At 35.8% G+C, this 27,429-nt stretch overlaps 1 protein-coding gene across 11 annotated transcripts in view; it reads right to left on the bottom strand.

The window, feature by feature from the left end:
- Nucleotides 1–27,429, bottom strand: part of PCNX1 (pecanex 1) — a 178,366-nt gene that overhangs the window by 90,644 nt on the left and 60,293 nt on the right. For 6 of the 11 annotated variants that reach the window (XM_053224632.1, XM_053224629.1, XM_053224627.1 and 3 more), the window contains exons 6-9: nt 22,408–24,117; nt 17,763–17,813; nt 12,126–12,258; nt 6,410–6,594 (exon numbers count right to left, since the gene is read on the bottom strand). In XM_053224632.1, the coding sequence (XP_053080607.1) occupies nt 6,410–6,594; nt 12,126–12,258; nt 17,763–17,813; nt 22,408–24,117 (2,079 nt within the window). The remainder of the gene's footprint in view (nt 1–6,409; nt 6,595–12,125; nt 12,259–17,762; nt 17,814–22,407; nt 24,118–27,429) is intronic. The other 5 variants (XM_027066059.2, XM_027066062.2, XM_027066063.2 and 2 more) reach the window with 3 other exon arrangements.

Genomic DNA, 27,429 nt, shown 5'->3' with positions numbered 1-27,429 from the left:
CTGGGTGGCTCAGTCTATTGAGTGCCTGACTTTGGCTCAGGTCATGATCTCACAGTTTGTGGGTTCGAGCCCCACATGGGGCTCTGTGCTGACAGCTCAGAGCCTGGAGCCTGTTTCAGATTCTGTGTCTCCCTCTCTCTCTGCCCCTCCCCCACTCACACTCTGTCTCCCTCTGTCTCAAAAATAAATAAACATTAAAAAAATTATTAAAAAATAAAATAAAATAGATAAATAAATTTTAAAAAATTATGAGTAAACTTGAACTGTTTGTGACTGTATTTTTTTTTTAATATATGAAATTTATTGTCTAATTGGTTTCCATACAACACCCAGTGCTCATCCCAAAAGGTGCCCTCCTCAATACCCATCACCCACCCTCCCCTCCTTCCCACCCCCCATCAACCCTCAGTTTGTTCTCAGTTTTTAACAGTCTCTTATGCTTTGGCTCTCTCCCACTCTAACTTTTTTTTTTTTCTTCCCCTCCCCCATGGGTTTCTGTTAAGTTTCTCAGGATCCACATAAGAGTGAAAACATATGGTATCTGTCTTTCTCTGTATGGCTTATTTCACTTAGCATCACACTCTCCAGTTCCATCCACGTTGCTACAAAGGGCCATATTTCATTCTTTCTCATTGCCACGTAGTACTCCCTTGTGTATATAAACCACAATTTCTTTATCCATTCATCAGTTGATGGACACTTAGGCTCTTTCCATAATTTGGCTATTGTTGAGAGTGCTGCTATAAACATTGGGGTACAAGTGCCCCTATGCATCAGTACTCCTGTATCCCTTGGGGAAATTCCTAGCAGTGCTATTGCTGGGTCATAGGGTAGGTCTATTTTTAATTTTCTGAGGAACCTCCACACTGCTTTCCAGAGCGGCTGCACCAATTTGCATTCCCACCAACAGTGCAAGAGGGTTCCCGTTTCTCCACATCCTCTCCAGCATCTATAGTCTCCTGATTTGTTCATTTTGGCCACTCTGACTGGCGTGAGGTGATATCTGAGTGTGGTTTTGATTTGTATTTCCCTGATGTGACTGTATTTCAACTAGTATTTCAACTTTTCTAGTTACTGATCTTTATCTTATTGATGTGAAGTGCTTAATGTAGCAAAGACTGATGACTGACCTCCAGTATTCATCCTTTCCTTATTCCTTGTATTAATAGGACCTTCCCCTCATTGAATTTCAGCTGAGCCTATGTTCACCTAATTAGAGACATTTCCTAACCTCTCTTGCAGTTAGAAATTGCCATGTGACTATGTATGGGCCCAAGGGAAGTGGGAAAAGTGACAGGCACATTTCTCAAGTTGCAATCTGAAAGATAAAGACTAACTGTCCTTACTTTTTAGCAACACCCCTCCCCCTTCCTGCTTTTCAGACAAATGACATTTGTTGACAACAAGTGGAGCAGCCACTATGGACCAGCAGGGAAGCCACACATGGAAGATAACAGAACCAACCCCCCTGCTAGGGATAGCTCCTGTGAGACTGTTAGAGAGACAGGTAAACTTCTCTTTTATTTTAGTCACTGATTGGTGAGGGGCTGGGGGAGGAGGGTGTCCTCCATTGAAGAACCCAACCTATATTTCAGCTAATGCATATATTAATGAAGTTTAACTTAAACGTAGTTTAAATAAACTATAATTACATAATAACGTTAATAATGATGATAGCAATGATTATTTATGTAATTGACTTATCATTGCCAGGCACTGTTCTAATTGCTTTGCACATTTTAATAGATATGATCCTCACTATAGACCTATGAAGTTGATACTGTTATTAATTTGATAAATTAGGGAACTGACGCACAGGGACAAAGTAACTTGCCCAAGGCCACACAGCTCATAAGCAGTAGAGTGTGGACTGGAAGACATGAAGTCTGACTATGGAGTCCACTACATCCTACTCCCTTTCATGGAGATTTCAGAGATAAAATATTATGCCATCACTTACAAACAAGTTAAAGAACAATTAATAACATGGATAAATAACATACATGCTAAGTGAAAAAAGCAAGATACAAAACTCATACAGTAGCACCAAGTCACCCACCATGATCCCAATTCCGTTTCAGGAAAGTATACAAAATGTGTGCATTAAAAAAGACAGGGAGGAAAAAATTATAAAATTTCAAAATTGAGTATCTCTAAGTGATAAAATTACAGATCACTTAATTTTCATTATAGTTTCTAATATTTCTAAACTTGTATTTCTGTTACAAGAATGAGAAAAATACATTCTAATTTATCAAAATGAAGAAAATATCCCCAAACTTCACACTTCTTCCTTTTAGATAATAATAAAGGATCTTTATTGCTTCAATAAAAATAAACATTTTGCTTTCATTTGTATATATTTTGTGTCGCACTCCCCTCAATAAAAAACAAAATGCAGCTTTTTTTGTATTCAAAAATATCAATAAAAGATCAAGGCCGCTGCAAAAAGAACATAACTTTTTGTTTAGATGAATGAAAATGATCTGCCGTAACATAGGGCACTGACGTATAAACTCCAAGGTCCCATAGCCCTCTGATCTCTGTATAGTAAGAAAAAGTATCTGTAATGTAGCACAAAATGTTAAGGCATACAACATAAGACATATAACATATAACAAAATGCATAATACATATAACCCTTTTTAAACACCAAGACTAACTCTAATAAAAATCATGAAAGTATTATAGATCATCTGAGCCCCGCTTTTTAGAGTAAAAAATTTTAAAGCCTCCAAATCATATTTCTGTTTAACAACGCATAGCTGCTATAAGCCGCTTAATAAAAAGGCCAATAGGGAGGGTAGGGTACTGGCAGATTTAAGTCTTTTTCTAGAGCTGACCACATTTTCAAGCTAATAAATTCTGTAGTAAAGCAGATTATCTCAAAGAATACCTTCTTTGTCAATCCTTGCATAGCAATGAAATAAAAGAAAGCCTCAGAAAAGTTCAGTCATCACTTTTTAAACCTCGAATGCATTAATGAAATTAAGAAAACATATCTGTCAGAGGAATATCACCTATGATTTTTATATATTTCATATTTACATTTTAAACATAGATACAAACTTTTCCTCATTTCTTATTTTTTACATGAAAGTTTTATGTACTATTACATATAATTTTTCAAAGCATATCTCCACCAACGACCACCACTAATTTCACACACAGAAAAAAAACACACGTAAATTTTCCTGTTTTACCAGGCCTTATCTAGAACGTTTCCTCTGAGATGTGCCACATATTAAGCATTTAACTATCAACTAGAAAGGCATCACTACATCGATTTATTAGTCTAAATTTACAAGAGAAAGCTGAGTTTAGCATAAAACTGAGAAGTGATTGCCAAGTTTTATAGAAAAAGCTTGATAGATTAAAAAAAAATAGAACTTTAAGGCTATGTGAATTCAGAGTCCCTCGTGTGACTTATCTGGGCACTAAGCACAGCTTATTTTATTTAGTGTAACTGCAATTTAATTCAGAATATAGTAGGAAACCAACTGCAAAGAAAGGAGTCCCCCAGAAGACTGGTGAGGAGGTACTTTAACTCTTAAGATGTGGTTAAAAAAAAAAAGTGGTATGTTACACTGAAGGATTTGAGAAATTCTTAGACACTAACTGCCTTTTTAAAGATGCTAACTTTAAAACTTATCTGTCACATCATTGGAATCTTTTTTTTTTTTTAACTAAGTTTGCATGGAGGTGAAATCTATAAATAAGAAAGAAAACCATCCAAATTTTTCCAACTAGGTTCTAAATCATATACTTACAATTCAGCCTTTAAAATTAAATGTGATTAACAATTATGCCTGCTGAGTACCTATGATGAAAATACATTTTCTTCTGCTGAAAAAGCCACTAATAAAATCCTTAAAATACCACCTTCAGTGAATTTTTCCACCATGTCTAATGTTACCTGGTAACCCTGACACGCTAGTTAAAATTCAACAGAGAAATAATGGGTTTATGGGTTTACGGCTGTCGTTTATAGTTGTGGTTATCTAGTATGATACCACAAAGTAAAGATGTAGAAAACAGTTAAGGAAAACTACCTAGGCTTAGAATTAAACAATGCCTGACTGCAAGTTTCCTTTAATCCAAAAAGGCTGTTCCTCTGTTTAAAGTAAACCAAGTATCACGTATATATGTGTACATAGGCAAACATTTATATGCACTCAAACATACATATGTATGAATGTATATGTATGCTTGTACGAGTGTTTTATATAAATGCATTATGTGTACACATTTTCATATGTAAATATCGTACATTAAAAAATTTTCAACCGAAGAAGCTAAATTTGGAAGGAAACAATCCTTTCTAAATATTTCATATTTTTAGGGAATATCATGACTCACTTTAACATATTTGAGTATACAGGACCCAAATTCATTTACCCAAAGTTATCTTACCACTGTTAATTATAATCATGAAGAAAATTAAACTATGTAACAAAAATATTCTAGTGGAATATATTATAAAAATCAGTATCTCCACCAATACCTTTAAGTTCAACTGTAGCTCATTTTCAGGATCTTTTTTGGCCAACTTTATATGCTATGGAACAGGTATACACTATCCACTGATTGCCTGTTTTGTGCTAATTATCACAATACATTCAATTTGGCCGCAGCCAGGTCCCACAGGCCAGTGACTAGCTATTAGAAGGCAGATAAGAAAAAAAATCCAAATTTCAAGACAACATCCTGAATATTCACCCACAGATGCTAAAGTCACTCCAGACTTTACCTTTAGAACTGTCCAGTGAGTTCATATGTACATATTTTCAATAATCTGCAAGTGGATTCAGAATGGGATTTTACCATTAAGGCTTTCTTAGCAAGTTTTTGGGCAAATTAGGTTTTATAGAGAAAAGTCATCTACTGCATCATTTTATGTTTGATTTGGCAAAAGTCTAAAAATCCAAAATGGGTCAAAATTATGCCTTTTATTTTCACAAAGCTGCTACCACAAACCGAATGGGCAACGGTGATGGCCACTGTAATTTCATATGCACAAATTGACAAATCCTCTGTTCAAAGGACTTTGAGTGAACCTGAGAGAAATAGCGATAAAAAGATATCAACTGAGTATTATTTGTAACTAAAAAAGTATCACCATTCTAATTCAAAGCAAGTAACCAAATTGAGGACCCTCCTAATAAACTCCCTTGCTTCTTCAAATTGTAAACTCAAAAGCAAAAGCACTCTGAAATTAAAATGTTTTATTGCCTTCTCTTTTTATTTAGAAATCACTATATATGCCAATGTTATAAATATCTTAGATGACCATTTTCAGGTTTCTGTAAGATTTGCTAAGGATAATTATTTTCATCAATATGCTTGTCTAATAGTTAACTTTCTATAACTAAGGATTTTACAAAATGGGAAATGTCAACAAATGGCATATGAAACGTTATTATATCTAATTCGGGCACCTTATACCACACATCCTTCTAGCCAAAGTGCCAAGTGGATTATCATCTCTATAAATGAAACACAGCTATAACAAAACAAAATCACTGGGAGCAAATGTGGTGCTTTCAATTGTGTATTTTTTAATAACAAAATTCTCTTCATTGTTTTTCATTTTCTTGTTACTAATCTACATTCTGAACACAAGATGGATTTACAGAGAAATAGAAACTAAAGAATAAAATACTCTATATTTTATATACTTTGTATATATTTTACATACAAAGTATAATATGAAATACTGTCTGTAAAGTACAAAAGAGGTATCTGAGTGGCTATGCATTACTGAGGTTTTAAACTACACCACCCTTCTGAGAATAAACTACTTAATAACTTATATTAATATTTATAGGTATATTAACAGGAAAAAGAAAAAACTTGATGAATTTATTGATATTAGTGTAGAGCCATGGTGTCCTCAGAGTACTGCATTTAGGATTACGTAAGTCTATCTCAGGTGACAGACACTGAAATGAAATATAGAATACCCAAAAGAAAGATTCCATAGCAACAGACCATCAGAAAGTATTTTTGCCCTTCCTGCAGCACATTCAGCAAATTCAAAGAATTTAAGATTTAATCAAAATCATTTTTCAAAAAATCAGCATTTCCCCACAGAGTACAAGTGCCAACGAGTAACAGGACTGCCTGAATCATTTTAAGAGAACACTAAAGCATGAACATTAATACTTTTAACTATCTACCAATAATATGCTAAAAACAACAAAACAAAACAAAACAAAACAGTAAAAGTTGAGAGAAACCAAAAAGGGAAAGCAAGTCAAATTTTCCTCACACATAGGACAAATCCTATAAAAAAGTGCTCTTATGCATAGTTCCAAATGAAGCTGTCTCACAGAAATTGCAATCATTGTTACCCATCATCTGCTGTATTACAGTTTTGTATCACCAAGATTACATAAGGCCTGCATACCAAGTTCATCGTGCAAACTGCTGCCGCCTACAGCAGATGCATTGTCATGTGATGCTTCTAAGTGGACACTCCCATTTCTCACCAGCAAGGAGGCACTAGCACTGAGCACTGCAGCCTGGGAAGGGGGGCGGGACTGGACTTTGACCTGGGCTGTGGACTGCTGGCCTTGCTGACCATCTTGAAGGCTAGGAAAAAACATGGATTGGGGAGACATTACAGGGAAGAAAAGAAAAAAACAACAGCTAGAATGAAGTCAATATAGAAAATGGATTTCAAAATGTAACCTGATTTTTTCAATGTAACCTAAGAAAGCTAACAAACTTTGCAACATATACAGATTACACTGCTGTCTTAAATCTTCTGGTCCTTAGAAAACTGAGTCATTGTGATGAACACAGCAAACATTTAATGTATATGTAAACTAACCAATCTGTGACTTTTCCCCACCCCAAGCCAACAAAATTCTAGTGTAAGGAAAAAGAAAGCAGCAAAGAAAAACAAGCACATTAACTATATATGGGGGTTGTAGCTGGTCCCCAAGAGATAAATCCTCTTTGTCAGTTTAAATATGCACTTTTCTTTATAACCTTTATAATTCTAGAATTGTTCTTTCAAATATTCTGGCATCTCGAATTCACAATAAAACAAAGTTTCTATGCACCTGAAAACCAAAGAATCCTTATCAAATGCTACCAAGGTGACAATTTTCAATCAAAAGAAAATCACAAGAGAAATGGAATAACAAACATCGACTCAACCGAGTGAAATACAAATGACTGCTGGGATGCTGCAAGTATGATTAATTTATAAAGTATTTTTTCTATGAAAAGCCTGCATATTTTTTAAATAAAGCCACACAGGCTCTGTATACATGTTATTACCTTCTCCAACCCATTTCATCATTTCATTAACAAGGGCCCATCATTTTAGAAAATCTTAAAAATATTTTGGAAACCTGTAATTTCTCAAGGGATATTACAGTCTTTTTTAAATCTTACAGAATTCTGTTAATATATTATTAGTATTTTGTTATAGACTTGCCATTTATTAAAACTATCAAATCTAAATATCTAAACATTATCTATAATTAAGAAACTATTATATTCTTAACTCATTTTATATTTTAGATGTTTAAAATACTATGAATTTTAATGTGCTTAATACTCAAATTTAAATCAATGAAACTCATGAAAATATTTTGAGTATAATTATTATATGTCATTCTCTACATGATGTTCAAAGTAACTGCATTGTTATTAAATTAGACCTTTGAGTAAACAACAACAACAAGACTGCTGCATAGGATGGCCTTATTCAGTTATTTTATCATTTTTTTGAGTACCAACTTCTTTCTAATGTTCTGAATTCAATGCAATGATTTCTCTGATGCCTATAAAATAAACTCATCTTTATGGACAGTGAAGAAAGCTGCAATTTAAAGTAACCATGTAATAAAAGACTAAGTAGAAAACACTGCTTATGCTGCTGAAGCCTGTGGTTATGGCAACAGAATACACTTTGGAATCACACTGTCTGATAAAGTAACCACATGTGACTATCTACACTAAAATTTTAGTTCCACAGTTCCACCAAGCTCATTGCAAGTGCTCAAGAGCCACATCAAGTAGCTAGTGGCTGCCGTAGTGAAGAGCTACCGGAGTGGGCAAAAGCTAGTAGTTAGTGTCCACCACACTGGACAGTGTTAATTACATAGATCTTTCTACCACCACAGAAAGTCCTACTAACCATTACTACCTGGAACATTCATAGTTCAGGCTTCTTTTAGAGCCAACAAAAAGTGTACACTCTAAATAGAGCAGAGGAATGTGTGGAACACATGAAAAAACCAAGTCCACACAATGTTGACTTGTTGATGCTTACTTGCATTATTTTTTTAAGCTGTAACTATAAAGGTATTCGTTTAATAACTCCTTTGGAGTAGATGTTTGTACAATTGACATAAATCGAGAGATGATCTTGGAATTAATGGAATCAAACATCGTTGTATTTTCCATACATATATAATAAGTCTGTTACTCTTCCTCAAAATCCAAAGTTATTTACAAAGCTTACCAAAATGACCAAATCTTACAAGGGAGAAAATTCTGACAAAAAAGGTGTTTTAAGTAGTTCAAGTACTATGTCCCTTCTGATTCTGAATTGGAAGACAGAAGAATTTTATACAATATGTACTCAACAAATCTTTCTGTCCTTTTTTGTTTTTACTTAAAGTCAAAAACAAAGGTGCTATATGGCAGTTAGGTGTATTTTAATGTGAACACATTTGAGAATACAATAATCCTCAACATACCCATATATACAAAAAGGTTTCCAAAGTATTAGGCAATGCATGAAAATCGATTCCAGAATAAAGAAACAAAAGAAACTAGTGAAAATCTATGTGGCTGTCAAGGTTTTGAACATCAAAAGCTAATCATAAATGTTTATGTCCCTTGAATTCCTGTTTTGAAAATCCTTCAACAACCAAAAAACCTCTCATTTTTACAGAAGTTGGTAGGAAAACTATTCCTGGATGTTTGTACTTTACCTAACTAATAACCGACAGGAGCTAATATTTTTTAGAGTACCAATTCTCTATCAAAACTACCAGTTTGAGAAAACGTAGCAACTATTTTACAACATAGTAAAAGGAAAGATAGAAATTTAGGTCTAACTATTGGCTATCAATAGCATCACTGACATGCAATCTTACCCATTAACATTTCCAATTTAAATGGCAGAAAAACAGGGGCCTCTGGGTGGCTCAGTGGGTTAACTCTTTATGTCAGCTCAGGTCACGGTTAGTGAGTTCAAGCCCCCAAATCTGTCAACACAGAGCCTGCTTGGAATTCTCTCTCTTGCCCCTACCCCACTAGTGCTCTCTTGCCCCCTCTCTCAAAAATACAAAAATAAAGTTTAAAAAATAATAAGGAATAGCAGAAAAATATAGTTGGTCTTGGTCTTTCTTTCCTCTGTACCACTTATTTAGAATTTGGCACCTTCTGCCTTATATCGTTGGTTATTTTTATTTGTGTCTCCATGATGAAAAAGTAAACTCTAAGAGTATCATCACATTATTCTTATGAATCTGCAGATTCCAGAGAATACTCAAAGGAATGCCTTGAACACAATACACAAACAACAAATATTTGGTGGATTTTCCTGAGTACCACAAAATGATCCCTATGAATTTCTAATCATGTATTGTTACTACTATGACCTTATTTGATTACAGATCTTTCAATCTTCTAACACTTTAAAAAAAAAAAAAAAAAAGATCTAAGAATAAGATAAAGCTTTTGTCCCCTCCCCAAATGCAACTAATTTTTCATTCCAGTCCATTAACCAGAGTTCTAAAAGATACCATATTTGGGTTGATAAAAATAGATAAATATGGAACTCTTAATACTAGTACTATAAAATTTTTAAATATTAATCTTTGCTTTTCTCTCTAGTAACTGAGAACTGGCAAGGGCCTATGGAAGCTACCTACGAGACTAACTTAATGAAAAGGACACTTAAAAATAATTCTGAAACAAGACATTCTAACAATTATTTTAAAAATCTGCATTTTCCCTTCAGGAAGAAATTTACGATTCACTCACAATCCTTGAAAACATACAATTTCCCAAGTTGCTTTTGACTGTCAATTACTTGAATTATTTATTAAAGTTTAAAATAAGTTAGTACATTTTACTGGTACTTATATAGTAATTGTAATTAAAGTACTGTCACTCCTATTCCATTTCCTTTTGACAAACAAGTTTTTCAAGTTTTCCATGACCATGCAATCCTATATTTACTTAAAGATGAGAGTATTATTATGTAATTCAAACAGAATTAACACCAATATTTTCTACCTGAATATTTTTGCAATTTAAAAAAGATTTTATCTATTGGTGTTTTTAATTTCTCTAAGCTAAATTGTATCTTATTTCATCCATGATAAAGTCACCTATTTAAGATACATGTAAAGTTTATGCTGGAAATATCCTAGAATCTTAACAAAATCTGCACACTGACTACTAGAAGATTACCTGCCAAAAATTCTAAAGTGAGTGCTTTACAAGTAAGATTCACGCCATTATCCTCATTTGAACGGTGATGTATTTAAAACCCTACAGAATTCTACATGATTGGCTGGAGTTAGCACACAGTTCTTTAATATTCCACCAGGCAAAGAAAAAAGTAATTTGTCTGCGTTTGTTGGTAAGTGGGATCCAGCAGGCTTATTTGTGGCAAAGAATGAAAGGGTTTGCAAAGACCAAAAAAAGAAGGTTAAAATAAAAAAAGGGATTAATAAACAGCACCATGGAGTAAGAAAGCAAACAGGTCTATGGCAAGTGTTATTAAAGGGGCAAAATGAAAAGGTTAGAAAAAACAAAACAAAAAGTAAAATGAAATGCTGAGCTCTTTCTGCAGGTTGGGGCTAGACCCCAAATCCATCAGCAAAAAGAAGTTAATTCAGGGAGCAGAAGGGGAGGGTTCATAAAAGGCAAAGGTGCTCAGAAAAAGGTTTCTAGACCAAATGTTTTTTTAACTGGTGCCTTCCCATTTTCATATTTTCAATGTTGGTTTAACTAATCCATACTACTTCTTACAGAATTATGTATTACTGCAGGATTAATTAGGAACATGACCCACAAAAGGTGAAGCTCCTGATTGTAATGTAAAACCCAGAAAAAATAAGCAAGTCTTAAATTCCAGGGAAATGTAAAGAGAAAGATTTTGTTACTCTCAAGAACAGGATTTTAACAAGGGAAGGGGGTCAGCTCTTCTGATCTACCATGTATTCAACAGGAGTTGTTTCACTAAGTGTTCTTTTTGAATTCCAGATTAAAATGTAGGAAAATAATTTGGTAATGGTGATTTTTAACACAGAGATTAATGAGAGTATATGGTATTTTATGTGCACTGCCTAAGCAAGCACATGTAAGGCATTTTTGTCCATATTTGTATTAAAGCATAAGCATAAATGTTTTGATGTGTAAGACATACTTGAGAATAAAACACTAAAAGTTTAATGGAAAACTATTCCCAATATTATAAATAGATGTTTTCTTAATTAGGAATATTGGGAAATGCAAAAAATGTTTTTCTTCAGCACTAGTAAAAGTGGAGAAATTCAACACAGATATATACAAATATATACATATATATCCAATTGACCGTACTTTGCCATAGAGTATTTTCGTCCCATGTCATTTACCAGGTTCTACTGATTATGAAATAAAAGATACAAATTTTTAAGCAATACAAAATATATATTTTAGTGAAATAAAATAAACTGGCTTATCAAGCTGAGGTCAGTTATCTGTATTCCTCAACAAGCTCACCACTCAGCCCATAATTGTTCCTATTAAACTGATCAAGATGTTGGGGAAAAGATGCTGAAATAATATTAATAGGGAGTAGAAAAAAAAAAGAAAAGCTGACTTAAGGCCTCTATTTACATTTATAGAGATGCCCTAAAGTAATTTTGCTATTTAAAATGGACTAACCCAATCTGATCGTTTTGTCTAAACAGTGCAACGCAAGGCATGCAGAATGCAGCAGGCTCGTGGTCACATGCAGAGAAAGCCCAAAGAGCTTAAAACTATAGGAGAAACTGGAGGGAAAAGAAAAAGCAATTTGAATGCTTTCCTGGCACTGACAGAACAGGTTAGAAGGTCTGTTACATGCATGCTAAGCTTGGTGGAATTTTAAAATACCATACCTGAGGGGTGATCCGATGAGCAATGTAGGAGGGGTAGGGTTACTCCCTGCATTGTGCCGGCGCCGTACTGCCTGGCGCCTAAATGTGCTGCGTTCACGGCGAAATGACACTGCCTCCTCGCTGGCCTGTGCTGCTGTATCAAGATAGACTTAGGTCAAATAGGAGCCTAGGTCAGAGATGTAAATAGCAGCTGAGCCTGCCTCTCCCGTCTTCCCACCCTCAAACGTAAAGGGAAGCTATCTGCTTGAGCCCAAGGGCTTTCATACATACACTGTTAATATGGCGCATCAAAGAATACACAAGACATACACATTGTTTATTTAAAGATAATTGGTTCTTTAAAAATAATGTTTTTGATATATCTGGCCTCACCATCTTCTCTTCAAACTCAATTTCCTATTTTAATATCTCCATTGGTTTAAACCTTCATCTAGGGGCTCCTGGGCGGCTCAGATGGTTAAGCTCGAACTTGATTTTGGCCATGCTCTCACGGTTGGTAAGCTTGAGCCCCCCATGTCCGGCTCCAAGCTGTCAGTGCAGAGCCTGCTTGAGATTCTCTCTCCCCACAAAATAAATGAATAAAAAAACTTTGAAAAAATAAAAAAAGAACTTTGAAAAAAAAATACAAATAAATCACACACTCTTGAATTAAGTCAACTTCACAAGTGCAATATTTGTTAGTTCCAACTAACAGGAATGGGGCATTATTTTCCTACTGTCAAGAGGACAGTAGAAGCAAACAATAATACTGCATTTTTTAAATATTTATTTTGAGGCAGAGAGAAAGAAAACACGAGTGGGAGAGGGGCAGACAGAGGAAGAGAGAAAGAAAATCCCAAGCAGGCTCCACACTGTCAGTGCAGAGCCCAGCACGGGGCTCAATCCCGTGACCGAGAGTCCATGGCTTGAGCTGAAAACAAGAGTCAGACGCTTAGCTGACTGATAATACTTCATTTTTGATGCCAGAGGTAAGGAAGCTATTCATCCCACGCTGCACTGTGGCATAACTTTGGCAGCTTTTTAAATGTTTAATTCAAGACAGCATGGACATATCTTAACTGTGAAGTAGTGAGCTGCCATGAAACTTTATTCAACTCTAAGCCAGCAACACAGGTCCCCTCAACATTACGAAGCAAGTATCAGCAAGACAGCAAGTACAGATATTCATAGTTTAATCCAAAAGCGATAAAGTACAAACTAAAACCAAATATGCAACAATGACAAATACACAACCATGGCTTAATAGAGTCACATAAAATTTTATAAAACCATTCTAATTGACTGATTTCAGTTTCTAGAACAAAATGCAAAATGATGCTTTATCTATGTGAATTTAAAACAATGGTTTCCTAGTGATCTAAATATTTTAGGGATAATTTTGACTTTGACAAAGGGTATCTGCATACTAAATATAAATAAACACAAAATGTAGTACAGAAACATTCTTTCAAAACACTTTTTTTCTATTAAGTATTATGAAAAAGATTACAAATCCAAGAATGTTGCATTCAGATTTCAGTTCTACTGCAAGTTTTCTTGACATTTTAAAAACGTTACTAATTCTCAAATAATAATTCTGCTTAGCAACAGCCATTTCCATCAATTTGGATGTTGATTTTGATAAAGTATTCTTTTTAATGTTTACATTCTGTACCCCTTCCTCAGACTGCACTGGTGGGTATTAGATTAGGAATATATGCACTACCTTCAAAAGGATAACTGTCTCTATGTAGCCACTTTCTTCTACTGCAGGAATGACAAACACAACTATTTCACCCATCTGGCAAGCTTCCGCCAGTAAAAAGTAGAAGTCACAAGTGACAGAACGCCTACTTATTTTTCAGCTCACATACTACAGTGATATTCTAAGTTAGGCAACTAAATAAGAAGTTAGGTTTTGCGGCTTTGGCTCCAAATCAGACTGGACTCCTAATATTTCTTTTCTTTTTTTTCCCTCCAGTTTCACTGAGATATAATGAAAAATCCTTTAAATGTGAAAAAGCTGTTACTTGTGATATAAAAGCTCATGTACACAAAAATTACATGTGACCTGTGAGAACAAATGATCATTAAACCTGGTCATCTAGAATGTGCTGTCCCTAACACGGTAGCCACTAGCCATACGTGGCTACTTAAAATTAAATAAAATTAAAAATTGAGTTTATCAGATCCATAAACCACATTGCAAGTGCTCAAGAACTACATGTGCCTAGTGGCTACCAATATTGAGAACATTTCCATCGTCACAGAAAGTTGTACTGGACAGTGCTGATCTAGAAATTCAAGGACACCTTTCTGTCACCACCATCTACAAAGCCTACTGTATGCTCTGCCTATTCCTGACAACTATGATTTCAGTAATAGGAAACTGCAACCAGCACTGTCACAAAGGAGAAACCGTACTGGCAGGCAGTCACTAGATAAAGGATAAAACAAGCCACTTGCAGGAAGAAATGAAAACTTACATGAGTGACTGTTAATGGCTCTCAGACATCAGCAATGTTAACTGAGGTTATGGAATTTAAAACCACTTCTAAAACTCAACTCAAGACACTTTGTGAACTTATATTGAAGATTTCCATTTTACTGTAACAAACTACTACTCAATTTACAGGTCAATTCACTTCATTAAGAAACTTTCAAACATTTTCTCTAGTTTTAGATAACCAGAATAAGAGTAAAATTTACCCAGATATAATTTAAGGAGAATAATTCAATCCATAAAATGTACTAAAATTACTCTGAAGGATTTGGATAAAAGCAAAATGTAATCATTGAAGACTGAGAATAAATAGAAGGAGGGAAATAGGAAACATTTTATTATCTTCCTTCTACTGAAGACTTAATGGTGTTAATTTTAAGTAAAAGCTAGTTATTGCATAATACTAAGAAGAAAACACAACTATTAGTGTCCATTTATAGTCACAATGTCCTTTGGCTTCTTCAGAAAACTTTTTTTTTTTTTTTTTGCTATTATTGCACTATTCATATTTTGTCCTCTGCAAAAGAACTACATAATACTACTCTCTTAATAAAATAGTTTTAGAAACACCCTAAGATGAAAGTTTAGACATCCTCTGAACAATGTATTAAAGTGGAGTTATGATTACTGCCTACAGTGTCCTTGTAATATTCAGGGTGTAAATACCTAATGCTAAAAGAATTTTCAATGTTTACTATAACAATTACTTTAACAATAGCTAGGATCAAATATTCAACTGAAAACACTATGCCATAATTTATGGTCACAACAAATAAAACTAAACCATGCCCCCTGAAAAACGTACTACTAAATCAAAACATCTCTATTTGGAATAGGGTCCAAAGGGGGCCCAGTTCTACTAGCGTCAAGGAAAGCAAAGTGTCTTTAAAAAAGCTTAAAATAACTTGCCACAAGCATATTCAATCACATTAGTTATAGCTACACTTGCTGAAAATTCACTTCTACAACCCGAATGTAATAAACTTTTTGAATCTTTTAACTTTGTAAGAGAAAGAAACAAAGCGCACACACACACAAATCTTTGAACTAAGAAACCAAACAGGAGGGAGAAAACACTTTAAAACCTGGTTTGGGGGGCACGTGGGTGGCTCAGTCAGTTGAGCATCCGACTTCAGCTTAGGTCATGACCTCACAATTCCATGAGTTCGAGCCCTGCATCAGGCTCACTGCTGTCAGCACAGAGCCCCCTTGGGATCCTTTGTCCCCCCCTCTCTCTCCCCCTTCCCTGCTCATGCTCTCTCTCACAAAAATGAATAAATAAATAAACAAAACCTGGTTTTGAAGTTGACACTGCTTTTGAATTGTGACACTGCTTAAAACTCAGTATCTTCTGGCAAAAAAAAAAAAATGAAATTAACTAGAATAAGAGCATAAAACATAAGTAAGAAAAATTTAACACTCTAGGTACAACCAAATTTAAAGCATGTATAGGTATAGGAGGGGGAAAAACATTCAATGGACTCAAAAACCATGAATAACAAGAAAGATTTAAAAATACTTTCAAGGACATATACTTAGACAATTGTGAATTTTTTAATGTATATTTTTAAAATTACCAAGTCTTGACTTTTTAATCATTTCTTTGTGTTAGCAAACTTCAACAGACTGAATTACAAGCCCAGCAAGTTTAAGAACCTTGGATCATGTAGCTCTTTACTTTTGAGGTAGTAATACAATCACTCAAGTAAATTTAAACATTTACAGGGTACCTAAGGGCAATTCCTGTACAAGGCACAGATAGCCTAAGACATTTTAGACAGCTGTGGTATGATCTATTCTTAAAGATCAAATAAAAAACAAAATCCACAATACATATACCTCCCACCTCAGGAGTTACTTCTCAGTTACCTAAATGAGTTAAGGAAAATTCTCTAAATCCTATATTGAATTGCTTTAGTACGATTATTTATTTTTATAGTGAGGATACTGAAATAGACTATCAGTTTGTTTTACTCTGTGAATGAAAAGAGGAAAAGCATTAAAGGCAATGAGTAGTTTCACAATGGCAGGGAAGTATATTGCAGCCGCTCTGGAAAACAGTGTGGAAGTTCCTCAAAAAATTAAAAATAGATCTACGAAAAAAAAAAAAAAAAAAGATCCACTCTATGGCCCAGCAATAGCACTGCTAGGAATTTACCCAAGGGATACAGGAGTGCTGATGCATAGGGGTACTTGTACCCCAATGTTTATAGCAACACTTTCAACAACAGCCAAACTATGGCAAGAGCCTAAATGTCCATCAATGGATGAATGGATAAAGAAATTATGGTTTATATACACAATGGAATACTACTTGGCAATGAGAAAGAATGAAATATGGCCCTTTGTAGCAACGTGGATGGAACTGGAGAGTGTTATGCTAAGTGAAATAAATCATACAGAGAAAGACCAGATACCATATGTTTTCACTCTTATGTGGATCCTGAGAAACTTAACAGAAGACCATGAGGGAGGGGAAGGAAAAAAAAAAGTTAGAGAGGAAGGGAGCCAAACCATAAGAGACTTTTAAAAACTGAGAATAAACTGAGGGTTGATGGGGGGTGGGGGAGAGGGGAAAGTAGGTGATGGGCATTGAGGAGGGCACCTGTTGGGATGAGCACTGGGTGTTGTATGGAAACCAATTTGACAATAAATTTCATATTTAAAAAAATAACAATGGCAGGGAGGTATAAAAGAGCAACACATGGCAAGGTAGGAGGTGAAGGTTATCCATATTCTATCTCAAAAAAAAGACGCCACAAAAACATGTCAGTCATGCCGCTGATTGCTTAGTGAGAGGATTCATAGGTGATAAGTGACTTTCTAGTCCCTATGCACAGTTGTGGCTGGCCTCTTGTGATGGCTCGATTGCTATTAAATAAATAAAAATTTAGACAGAAAAAAAACTGCTCAAGAAAGGTGTTATTTTCAGTGGGGAGTGTTTATTAGAGGAAAAAGTAAATATGAGAAGACTGCAAATAAAAAGTTGTGTTTTGGTACCTCAAACAGAAAAGCAGCAAATGCTAGTAGGAAATGAGACATGAAAGAAAGGCGAAAATACACACAAGTATATGTACATCTCAGAAAAATAAAAGATATAAGCAGACATCCTGAAATACACTGCCATTTGATCTAAACGTCTCTCCCCCTCTTACTTCCCATGTCAGCCAAGGATGATGCCAACACCGGCGTGCCAAGGTTTTGTTCTAAAATAAAACGAATACTCATCAGTGTTATCTTCTGGGAGGCCAAAGCACACCGAGAATGTATGGCACAACCTCAAAGCATTCATTCCACATTAAACAATTTCAAGCTGCGAACATATTTCAAAGGACTAATCTACTTTTTGATAAGTAAACCAGCACACAACAGCAACCAACGACAAAGGATTAGCTGTGTCTTCAGTGAGAGAAAATCTCCATGTCCTACTGGTATTTTCCACAATCCCAGACAGCCAAACAAATACAGATGGGCAGACAAAATGCTTTCAAGAAATTAGATGATACACTGGAGTCATGATTCACACACAACAGTTCCTAAAAGAGTTTCAGGATTCCTTATCTCAGAGGTGGCTCCAAATGTTTTTTTAATCCTATGCAAGTGGGATGAGACATATAGACTCTTCCAGAAAACTGCACTCAAACTATTTTGCATGTTTTCTGAGATTCACCTAAGAAGGGGTCATTAGTGAAGAATATCTATTTGAAGTGACATAGATTTGAAAAGGGAAACTTCCTTACAAATGACGAAAAGGCATCAGTGTCTTAGTTCTCACACTAAACCTGTAATTTACAGAGCACTTTTACAAATCTAAGCTCACTAGAATCTGATAGTTAATGCTGAGACAGACCTAAACAGTTATTCCTGTTTTACACCTGAGAAAACTGAGGCACAGATTTAATGACTTGCCAAGAGTATCCAGTTAATAATTAGAGGTGGTATTAAAATGTAACTGTTTGATTCCTCATCCAGAACTTCACTGCTACCAGAAAAAATACATATATATAGTGTAATGTCTGCCCCTACCACACAAAATCAGGCATGGGCTGGTTCAGGGAATTCTATACACTAACCCTCACTTGCCTCATCAATAAAATACCTCTTCTTCATACTGCTTTAAGAGTAGACAACTTTTCCAAGCACATGAAGTATCGAAATCTGTTCACTACACTGAATGAGCATCTTTCTCTGTGGTTTGATGTCTAAGCTTTCTTCTCCACATAGACTGATAGAGCCTTTCCCTTAAGCGGGGCCAGTCACATGAACACTTATCACTGCACCTACTACAATACAGTGTTAAGTTAGGATCCCACAATGTCCTTCAACACTATCAAATTCCCAAGACAGTTTACCCCTGCATTTAATGACCCACCCGCTGTGTTCTGCTTGGGTCTGTGTGGTCATTCCAGCTTCTCCTTTCGTGCTGGTGGCGCATTTCTGTTGTTGTCATTACTTTAGCTTCTCCAAGCACCAATTCCCTTCTACTACTTTGCTTCTTCTCACTTGCCACATGGAGTGACAGATGAGAAATTTAATGTATTGGAATTCAGAGTCCCTCTGTTTAGTAAGGTACAAAAGCTTTAATTCTCATGTTCTTGTCTATTCAGGGGTCTTTCTAAGATTCAATGATATTTGGATTCAAAATAATTGACCTCCAATTTACACAGATGGCACAAACTCTCATAAATTATTTATGGAGATTTGGTTTTTCTTTGAGTACAGTGATATTTCCTTAACAAAAGATTACCTTTGGTTCCCAAAAGAAATATAATAGGATCCTATTTCATGCTTATAGAGTAGGGGCTCAAACATTACATTTGAAATAATTTTCCCGAACAGAAAAACAGAGGTTAAGAAATTCAGAAAAATATTACGAAGTATAATAGAGCAAATATAAACCTTTCCATTCTGGTTGTTCTTTATAATCTGTTGAATCATGCAGTAAATTAAGGGACGCAAAAGAAAATGGTTTTTAAAAGTAATGCAGGTACCAAACGACACTTCTACCATATAGAACTTAATTGTACTTTTTCCTTCGAATATTCACCATCAGTTATTAAAGACATGCTTTATCATTATAAAAGAAGAATTAAATGCAAAAGAGATCAACACAAAAGGCCTTAGCTTGCATCTAAAACTCTTCTCCCACCTAAGCAGAAAAACTGATGAAATCCAATTTTAACCAAAGTACTTGATTAATGGTGAAAAGTCCTACGAAAACAATCATTTGCTATGTAACGGAATAACAAGAGAGAAGTTATAGGATATATTATGGCCAAAATAAGATAAAATCCATATTACTAGATTACATGTTCATGTTTTTCTGCTGGTATTATGTAAGAAATCAGGTATTATGTAAAAATTCTTACTTTTACTACTGCTGAGTCTCACAATGGCATGATTAGAAATCTCTAATATATTTCTATATTTCATCATTTTCTTCCACTTTAAGGAAAGGACACATCTGAGTAGCAGAACAGCGGTCTGTATAATCGAAACAGTAGCACTATTAAGCATTTCGTGTGGGCCAGGCAGTGTTCTAAGCATCTGACATCTATGAATTCCTCACAGCAACCCTGTGAGATGAGGAGGCTGAGGCTACAAGAAGAGAGACAGCTTTCCCACAGCGGAGCCCGTGTGCCAGCACGGGTGTCCAACATCATGTCATTATGTTAAGTCACCTCCTATGTTAAGAGTATTTCACTTTAGTACTTTAGAGTACATTTTCTAGATCTCGTCCTTCCACACTGCCAACTCCACTAACTACGCTTAAAAAGAAAACAAAATCATTGGAGAACTCATCAACACCTCCAAGTTCATTAGAATAAAATCTATTTGTGGCTTACGTACGGCCACATGAACGGTCAAGCAGCGTCCTGTTTTGTTGACACATTTCAGGAGTGTAGTATGTAGGAAGAGACAGCCCAGAAAACTGTCTTCTAAACTGCTAAAAAGGACTGTAACAATTAATGTCGATATAAATAAATCTTTAACAATTGAGATTTTATACAACTTTTAAATGAGAACCAAAACATATCCCCTCTCTCACTACCTCCAATCTTCCAAAAAGCCCAAACAAAACCCTAATGAAATGTGATCAAACCAATGAAACACAAACCCTTCACACATTTAAGCTGTTTAGTTTTACTCTTATTTTATTCTAAACATAAATGAAACTCAAATAAAAACAGCCCCTACAATGTTCTTCCTTTGGCAAAAAAATGTTTTTTAACAGCCCGTCACGTCAAAGTACATGGAAATTTTTAGTTCATTACCTGCTTCTTATTAACATTCAATGACTTGTTTTTTTTAAAAATAAGAACACAAACAAAAGAAGACAAAACCTGGAATCTGGAAAAGCATGAGCTCATAGCAGTCAAAGATCTGCACCGAAAAGCAAATAAAACCTTTCAGGTAACTTTTCCTAAAAATTGGAACACCTCATATTCCCTGTGAAAAAGAAATGGCATTTTAAATTCAAAGATATAGAGACTTACCATAGCTCTTGTACATATTTTTTAGTATTTACATTTCAACAGTATTTAGAACAGCAGTATTTTTCTATCATAGCATGCTCACTCTTAAAATTTACTTAATGACACCTTGAAAAATTAAGCTCTATTTTTAAACCCAATGGTTTCTTATAGGTCATGAACATATCTGATATGCTTTGTGTGAGAAATCACTAAAAGCATTTCAAAAGACTTTTTATAAAAAACAGAATGATACCCACACCAAAGGCTTAAGGGAATTTAATTACTATGCTGTCACCAAATGGTTATAATCACTTCAGATATAATTAGTTCTCAATACTTAAGTTTGATAGACTGTTTTCTTCTTTAGGTACCAAAGATCATTTTTTTGCATTCTCATTAGAAATTAGTCTTTATCAATAGAAATGGTATCAAAGGAAATAAGAGAATGTTTTACAAGATACCAGCCTGAATACAGGGGATGGGAGTGGAGGATGAAAAAGCTATGGTTCCAGCAACAGAAGACGTCAGGATTCTTCTGATCCTGCTCAAGAACCAGATTCCATAAAATCCGCAACAGAATGAACTGACTATTCTGGGTAGGAGGAAACAGGAAGAAACACCTCCGAAAGAAATAAAACGTCCAAAACACACTGGCAATATAAAATCACCCACTGAATTCTGCACAATATACCATAAGTCTGAAGTAAATAAGCTATCACTTTAATCAAACACCATCAGTGTTATCACAGGGAGCATCACGTATCCACTAACGGATACTAAATGGAAATATAAACTACATTGATTTAATCAACTTGAAGTGTGAAGCTAACAGAAAAAAAATGGTTAATGCCTGAAACTTGAGTAAGGGAGAAGTAAAACCAAAGAGACAAACGAGGCACAAGTTTTCACAGTACATAGTCAGAGATAAAGTAATATTTGGCAAAATCTTACTGGTTGAGGTATCTAACTCTGAAAGCTCAGTGGCACACACTGTATAGGAGATGATTAAAAATGGTTTGTGATCTAATAAATTTCTACATTTTGTTGTTGCTACTATTGTACAATGAAAGAAGACAACCAATTTTGGTCAGTCCTGGTAAAACATTAAGAGGTGGCAACTGACTTTGAAAAACCCAAGGCCAAGAAAAAATTGAAACCTTTTCTGACATAAGCATCTCCTACACAGAAGTAAGTTTACCAACACAGCGGAAGGAGGGACAGTAACACAAAGCCTATTTTATATATTTTAGTAAATACCACTCTAATTGATAGTACCCACGACCGCAGTGAGTCTAAGGGAACTCTCCTCCAGTCATTTACTTACCTCCACTGCCCGCATCTTGCTCTTCGCCTTCAGGAAACGCAACCTGGCTTGGCAAGCTATTCCTAGACCGAGTGACCGTCTCTAACTGGGAAGCCCGGCCCAATAACGATAGCTCATCTAGCACCTCTCCCTCTTTGGCCTCGAGATCAGATTTTGAAGTGGTTAAGGGTTTTATACTTTCGGGTGCCATCAGCCTATTGGAGTCATTCAAACACGCTACTGTGCCACTGTCCAGGCTCAACACTCGGGCCCGCGTCTTGGCACTATTTGTGCTGGAAGTCCGACGTGTCGTCCGCTTTTTGCAAGTTCCTTCAGGACCCGGATGGGCTTTGTGTGTGTGCTCGGAGTCAGTGCCCCTTTCTTTCGGGACGTGTTTGGTCTTTAGAGCACTGCATCTGCCCTCCGGAGACTGACATGAATGAGAAGTGGTGCTGGAAGAGCTATCGCTGCTGACCTGGTGAGCAGACTGCACACTTGATGCTCTGCTCAAGTCACTTTGGTCGCTAGAGTCCTCATCGTGACAGAATATAGCACTATGTGGCTTTGTGCCAGCAACACCTCGGAAGGACACATAGTCCCTATGCCGACTTGAATCAAAACTGCTGGCCCGTTTTTTTCCTGTCCGTCTCCGGCCTGACTTATGGGCAGAGGCTGTCCGGTGGATCAAGCTAGAGGATTTAGGTCGTACATCCCCTTCCTTTTGCTTTCCACCACCGTCTTTACCAACTTTTGAGTCCACTGAGACAGCTGACTTTTCACTCTGCTCGTCTTTGGGGTCAGCGGTTTTCCCAAGCGGTCTGTCCCCCTGGGAAGTAAATTCGTTTGCGTGGGGATTCTTGTTGGCTTCTTCAGATGCAGAGGTGCTGAGACCTTTCTGATTGTGCATATCATCAGAGGTACTGGGATCCTTGGCCTCTTGAACCCCACTGTTTGTACTCACTTCCAAGGCAGTCTTCTCACTGTTAGTCCTTTTGTCACTGGTACAGCTACTCTGGTCCTCTGGGTCAGCACAGCACTCCTCTTTCTTCCTACCGCTTTTCTTTCCTACTTGAGGGGACTCCTCATGCTCCGACAAGATGCTCTCTATATGAGTCGAGCTGGTCTGCTCACTTTTGTAGCTGCTGACGGTACTGTTGGTGTCACGGTCCGTTCCACTGCAGTAGCTCTCTGTCGACCCACTGCTCCGCGTGCTCAGGCTCCTCAGGCTGTCCACGCTTTTGTCTGCTTTCAAAGGTTTGCTCCTCCCACTTTTTGTAGGTGGCTGAGAATTACTGTTTTTCAGCTCACCAATGAGCTGAAATTCCCCAGATAAACAAGCATTTTCCACCAAGGATTCTTTGGATCCAGAATGAGGCTTGGAAGATTCTAACTCGCTAACCGGATCTAACCCCCGTCTTTGCTGATAGAGAGGGAAGTCGTTCAGTGAAGTGTCTGGAAAAGCCACAGCAGAGCTAGAAGTCCGTGGTACCCCTCGTGGCCGGTGATCTTTCCTGTAAGAGTGTGAATGTAAAGGGACGAGAGAAGCCACTTCTGTGTCACAGGTGTTGGACAGAGACTGATCGATGTGGTGGTGGTGGCCATGACTCGGCAAGCTCACTTTGTCACTAAAGTCCCTTGGTAAGTCCTGTCCACAGGAGGATAAAGAAGGCTGAATGGAGATGAAGGAATCATTGGAGACCAGACGGAAGAGCTTCCGATCAGTTGCCAAATCTGTTTCAAACACATATTTGGAAATGTTAACACAAATCTATGATCTGCTTATATACTGTTTAACAATGGAAAGAACTCACAGCATACAGTAACTTGAGGAAAAACAATTTCCCGAGTAGCTCACTGAATACAAGTTGGCAAGTCATTCCAAAGAGTTGGTTTTTATTTCACAGCTGGACAAAGAAAGCATTCTATTTACAGAATGAACTGAACTTCCAAATCCTCGAATGGCCTGAGAAAAGGTTCCATACACTATCAACAATAAGGGGCAACATAGGATTATATTTAAAACAGCCCTGGATTTTTTTTTTTTAAGATTTTATTTGAAGTAATCTCTACACCCAACGTGGGGCTTGAACTTACCACCCCAAGATCAAGAGTCACATACTGTACTGACTGAACCAGCCAGACACCCCATAAAATGGCCCTGGACTTTTATGTGAAGTCTGTCTCTAGCTTACTAACTGGATAGCTCTGGTTTCCACGGCCCTGGTTTCCTCATCTATAAAATGAGATCTCACTAAGTAGTACCATGAAATAATGGAGTTAATGTGCTTAGCACAAGCATTTCTTAGCATAATGCCTGGCACAATGAACTGCAGCTATCATTATTTTACCTCTCTAACACAATACAAAAATTTTTGAAAAACCAATGTGATTATCTTACAAATCAAAAAAAACCTAGAGTAATTTGAGAAAAAAAAATCAAAAGGCTGACCAATCCATAAAGAAGATGCAATATAATGATGTAAGATGTCTTGCTGTTCACAATGACCAAAAAAATTAAAACAGTTGTAGAACAAAATACTGTGTTTTCTCTTTCATCATTCATGCAACAATTACAAAATGCCTCATGAAAAACTACATATTCCTGTATATCTATAAGACCATTCCTTTAACACTCCACTTAGGGCAGTTATTAGTGACTGGAATTACCATATGTACTATGTATACAGATATAAATAAATCCACCTACCCAACTACACTGTAATTTATCTTGAAATACAGTTTGGCAATTGAAGAGTACAATAGCTGACTTTTTATATACTTTTTGACAGACAAGGATGACTGAATCTGCTATTAACTCAATAAAAACTATCTTATTTGTTATAACCGCATAGAAAAAATACAATTAGTAGATTCTGTAGTTGACTCACACTCTTCCCAGGCAAGCTCAATAATAAAAGCATACCTTCCCCTCTAAGATTAATATAAAATAAAAATGAATTACTAGAAATGTGTATGTACTTTTAAAAAATCTAAAGCTAGGGGGGCCTCGGTGGCTCATTCGGTTAAGCATCCAACTTCGAGTCATGATCTCACAGCTCACGGGTTCCAGCCCCATATCGGGTTCTGTGCTTACAGCTCAGAGCCTGGAGCCTGCTTTGGACTCTGTATCTCCCTCTCTCTTTGCCCCTCCCCCGCTCATGCTCGCTGTCTCAAAAATAAATATTAAAAAAAATTTTTTTTAGAAATGTAAACCTAGACTAGATTTAAATTAAAAACTTAGAAACAGCCTCTAGAATCTACCATATAAATTGATTTATAAATGACCTATTAGGCTTTATCTTATGTTTTAAAGTCTTCAACTTAAGTATAAAATTCATGTTCTTTATCATTTGTCCAAAACAGCTGTCACTGTATTTGGGGTTCTGATATCTCTAAATATCAAAATTTAAAAGTTAGCATTGTATTTACTTTTTTGTAGTATTAAACTGTAAAATTATTTCTAAAAACTCTATAATAAGCGATTATGAAATAGGATATTCACATTTCAAAGTTATGAATTTTATAGGACGAAAACTTAACAAGTTACTGAAAATCACTAACTCTAAAATATGAGAAAAGACTTAAAAAATGCTATCAAAACCAATTCCAAGACATTAACAAACCAGAAACATATTTTTCATTTAAAAAGACACACGCAAACTTACTTTAAAAGTACTTTACGTGTACTTTTTCCAATGTTGCTAAATATACCATAAAAAAATCAAATCTTGTCAGGAAATCTTAGATGGTTTTAGGAGACTTTCAATTAAATACGCTTTCTTAGATATTTTTCTCACTGGTAGCAATATGGTCTAAGGCTCAAATCAACACAAAGAGGTACTATTTTCATCTAATCAACCTTTTTACCAATAATTTCTACCAGTGGCATTTAGGATAAGAAAGGCACACCCACATACTGCTCATGGGGATGCACCGGCATAATCTTCTATAAAACAATCTAGCAATGTGGCCAAAAGCCTCACAAGAGTGTACATACCCACCCATGATCAGTAATCTATTTCTAGAAATTGCTGCCAAAGGATAAAATCACCTATGTATATAAGGTTTTAGCAAAAAATTGTTCATTTCAGGTTGTTAACAAAACTTCTTAAAACATAAAAAGTATGAAAATGTCCAATAAAAAAAGGTCAAATAAATTGGACTGTCTATTAAAACATCACACAGGCACTAAAAATGTTTTCAAAGATGACATAATAAAGTGAGAAAATACTTGAGTGAAAATGATGGCACTATATAAAAAGTATGGTTCCAATCTGTAACAGTTAAAAAGAATATTAAGAGTATATTTGCATATATGTGTAGGAATATTAAAAGTAATATACCATATTTAGCCATAAAAAGGAATAAAGTCCTGATATATGCTACAACATGCTAAGTCAAGGAAGCCAGACACAAAAAGCCACCTATTACATAATTCCATTTATATGAATGTCCAGAAGAGGCAACAGAGACAGAAAATAGATCAGTGGTTGCCAGGGGCTGGTTGAAGGAGGAAATGGGAGTATCATGGGTATGGGTTTTTTTTTTTTTTTTTTTTTTTTTGTGGGGTGACAAGAATGTTCTAGAATTGGACAGTGGTGATAAGTGCACACTAACTACTAAATACTAAAACTCACTGAATTGTACACTTTAGAAGAGTGAATTTTAAAGTACATGAATTATATTACAATACAAAAATAATTTTAAAAAGTGATGCACCAAAAAATAAAGTTATGTCAGTGCCAAAAATGTGAATTATTTTCTTCATATTAACTGTCTTTTCTAAAATTAACATGTCACTTTTATAAACAAAAACCACATTTTCCTCCTTTCTTCTGGATCATCTCCATCAGTTATAGAAACAAGCTGTTATTTCTCTTACATGTTCTTAGAAAATCCAAATCTCTCCTTTATCCTCACCTTCCCCTGCTGGCTTTCACCCTGAGTCACTGATCCCCTTTACACAAATTCACCAAGAGTAGTCTGTATTCACTCTTTTCAGTTCTCCTCCTCTAATTCTCTCCTACAGGTACTCTGATCCCC

This window comes from Acinonyx jubatus, chromosome B3, assembly GCF_027475565.1.
Source record: "Acinonyx jubatus isolate Ajub_Pintada_27869175 chromosome B3, VMU_Ajub_asm_v1.0, whole genome shotgun sequence".
Lineage (NCBI taxonomy): Eukaryota > Metazoa > Chordata > Mammalia > Carnivora > Felidae > Acinonyx > Acinonyx jubatus.
Note: the sequence above shows the minus strand (reverse complement) of the source record. Positions and strands in the feature narration are given on the sequence as shown.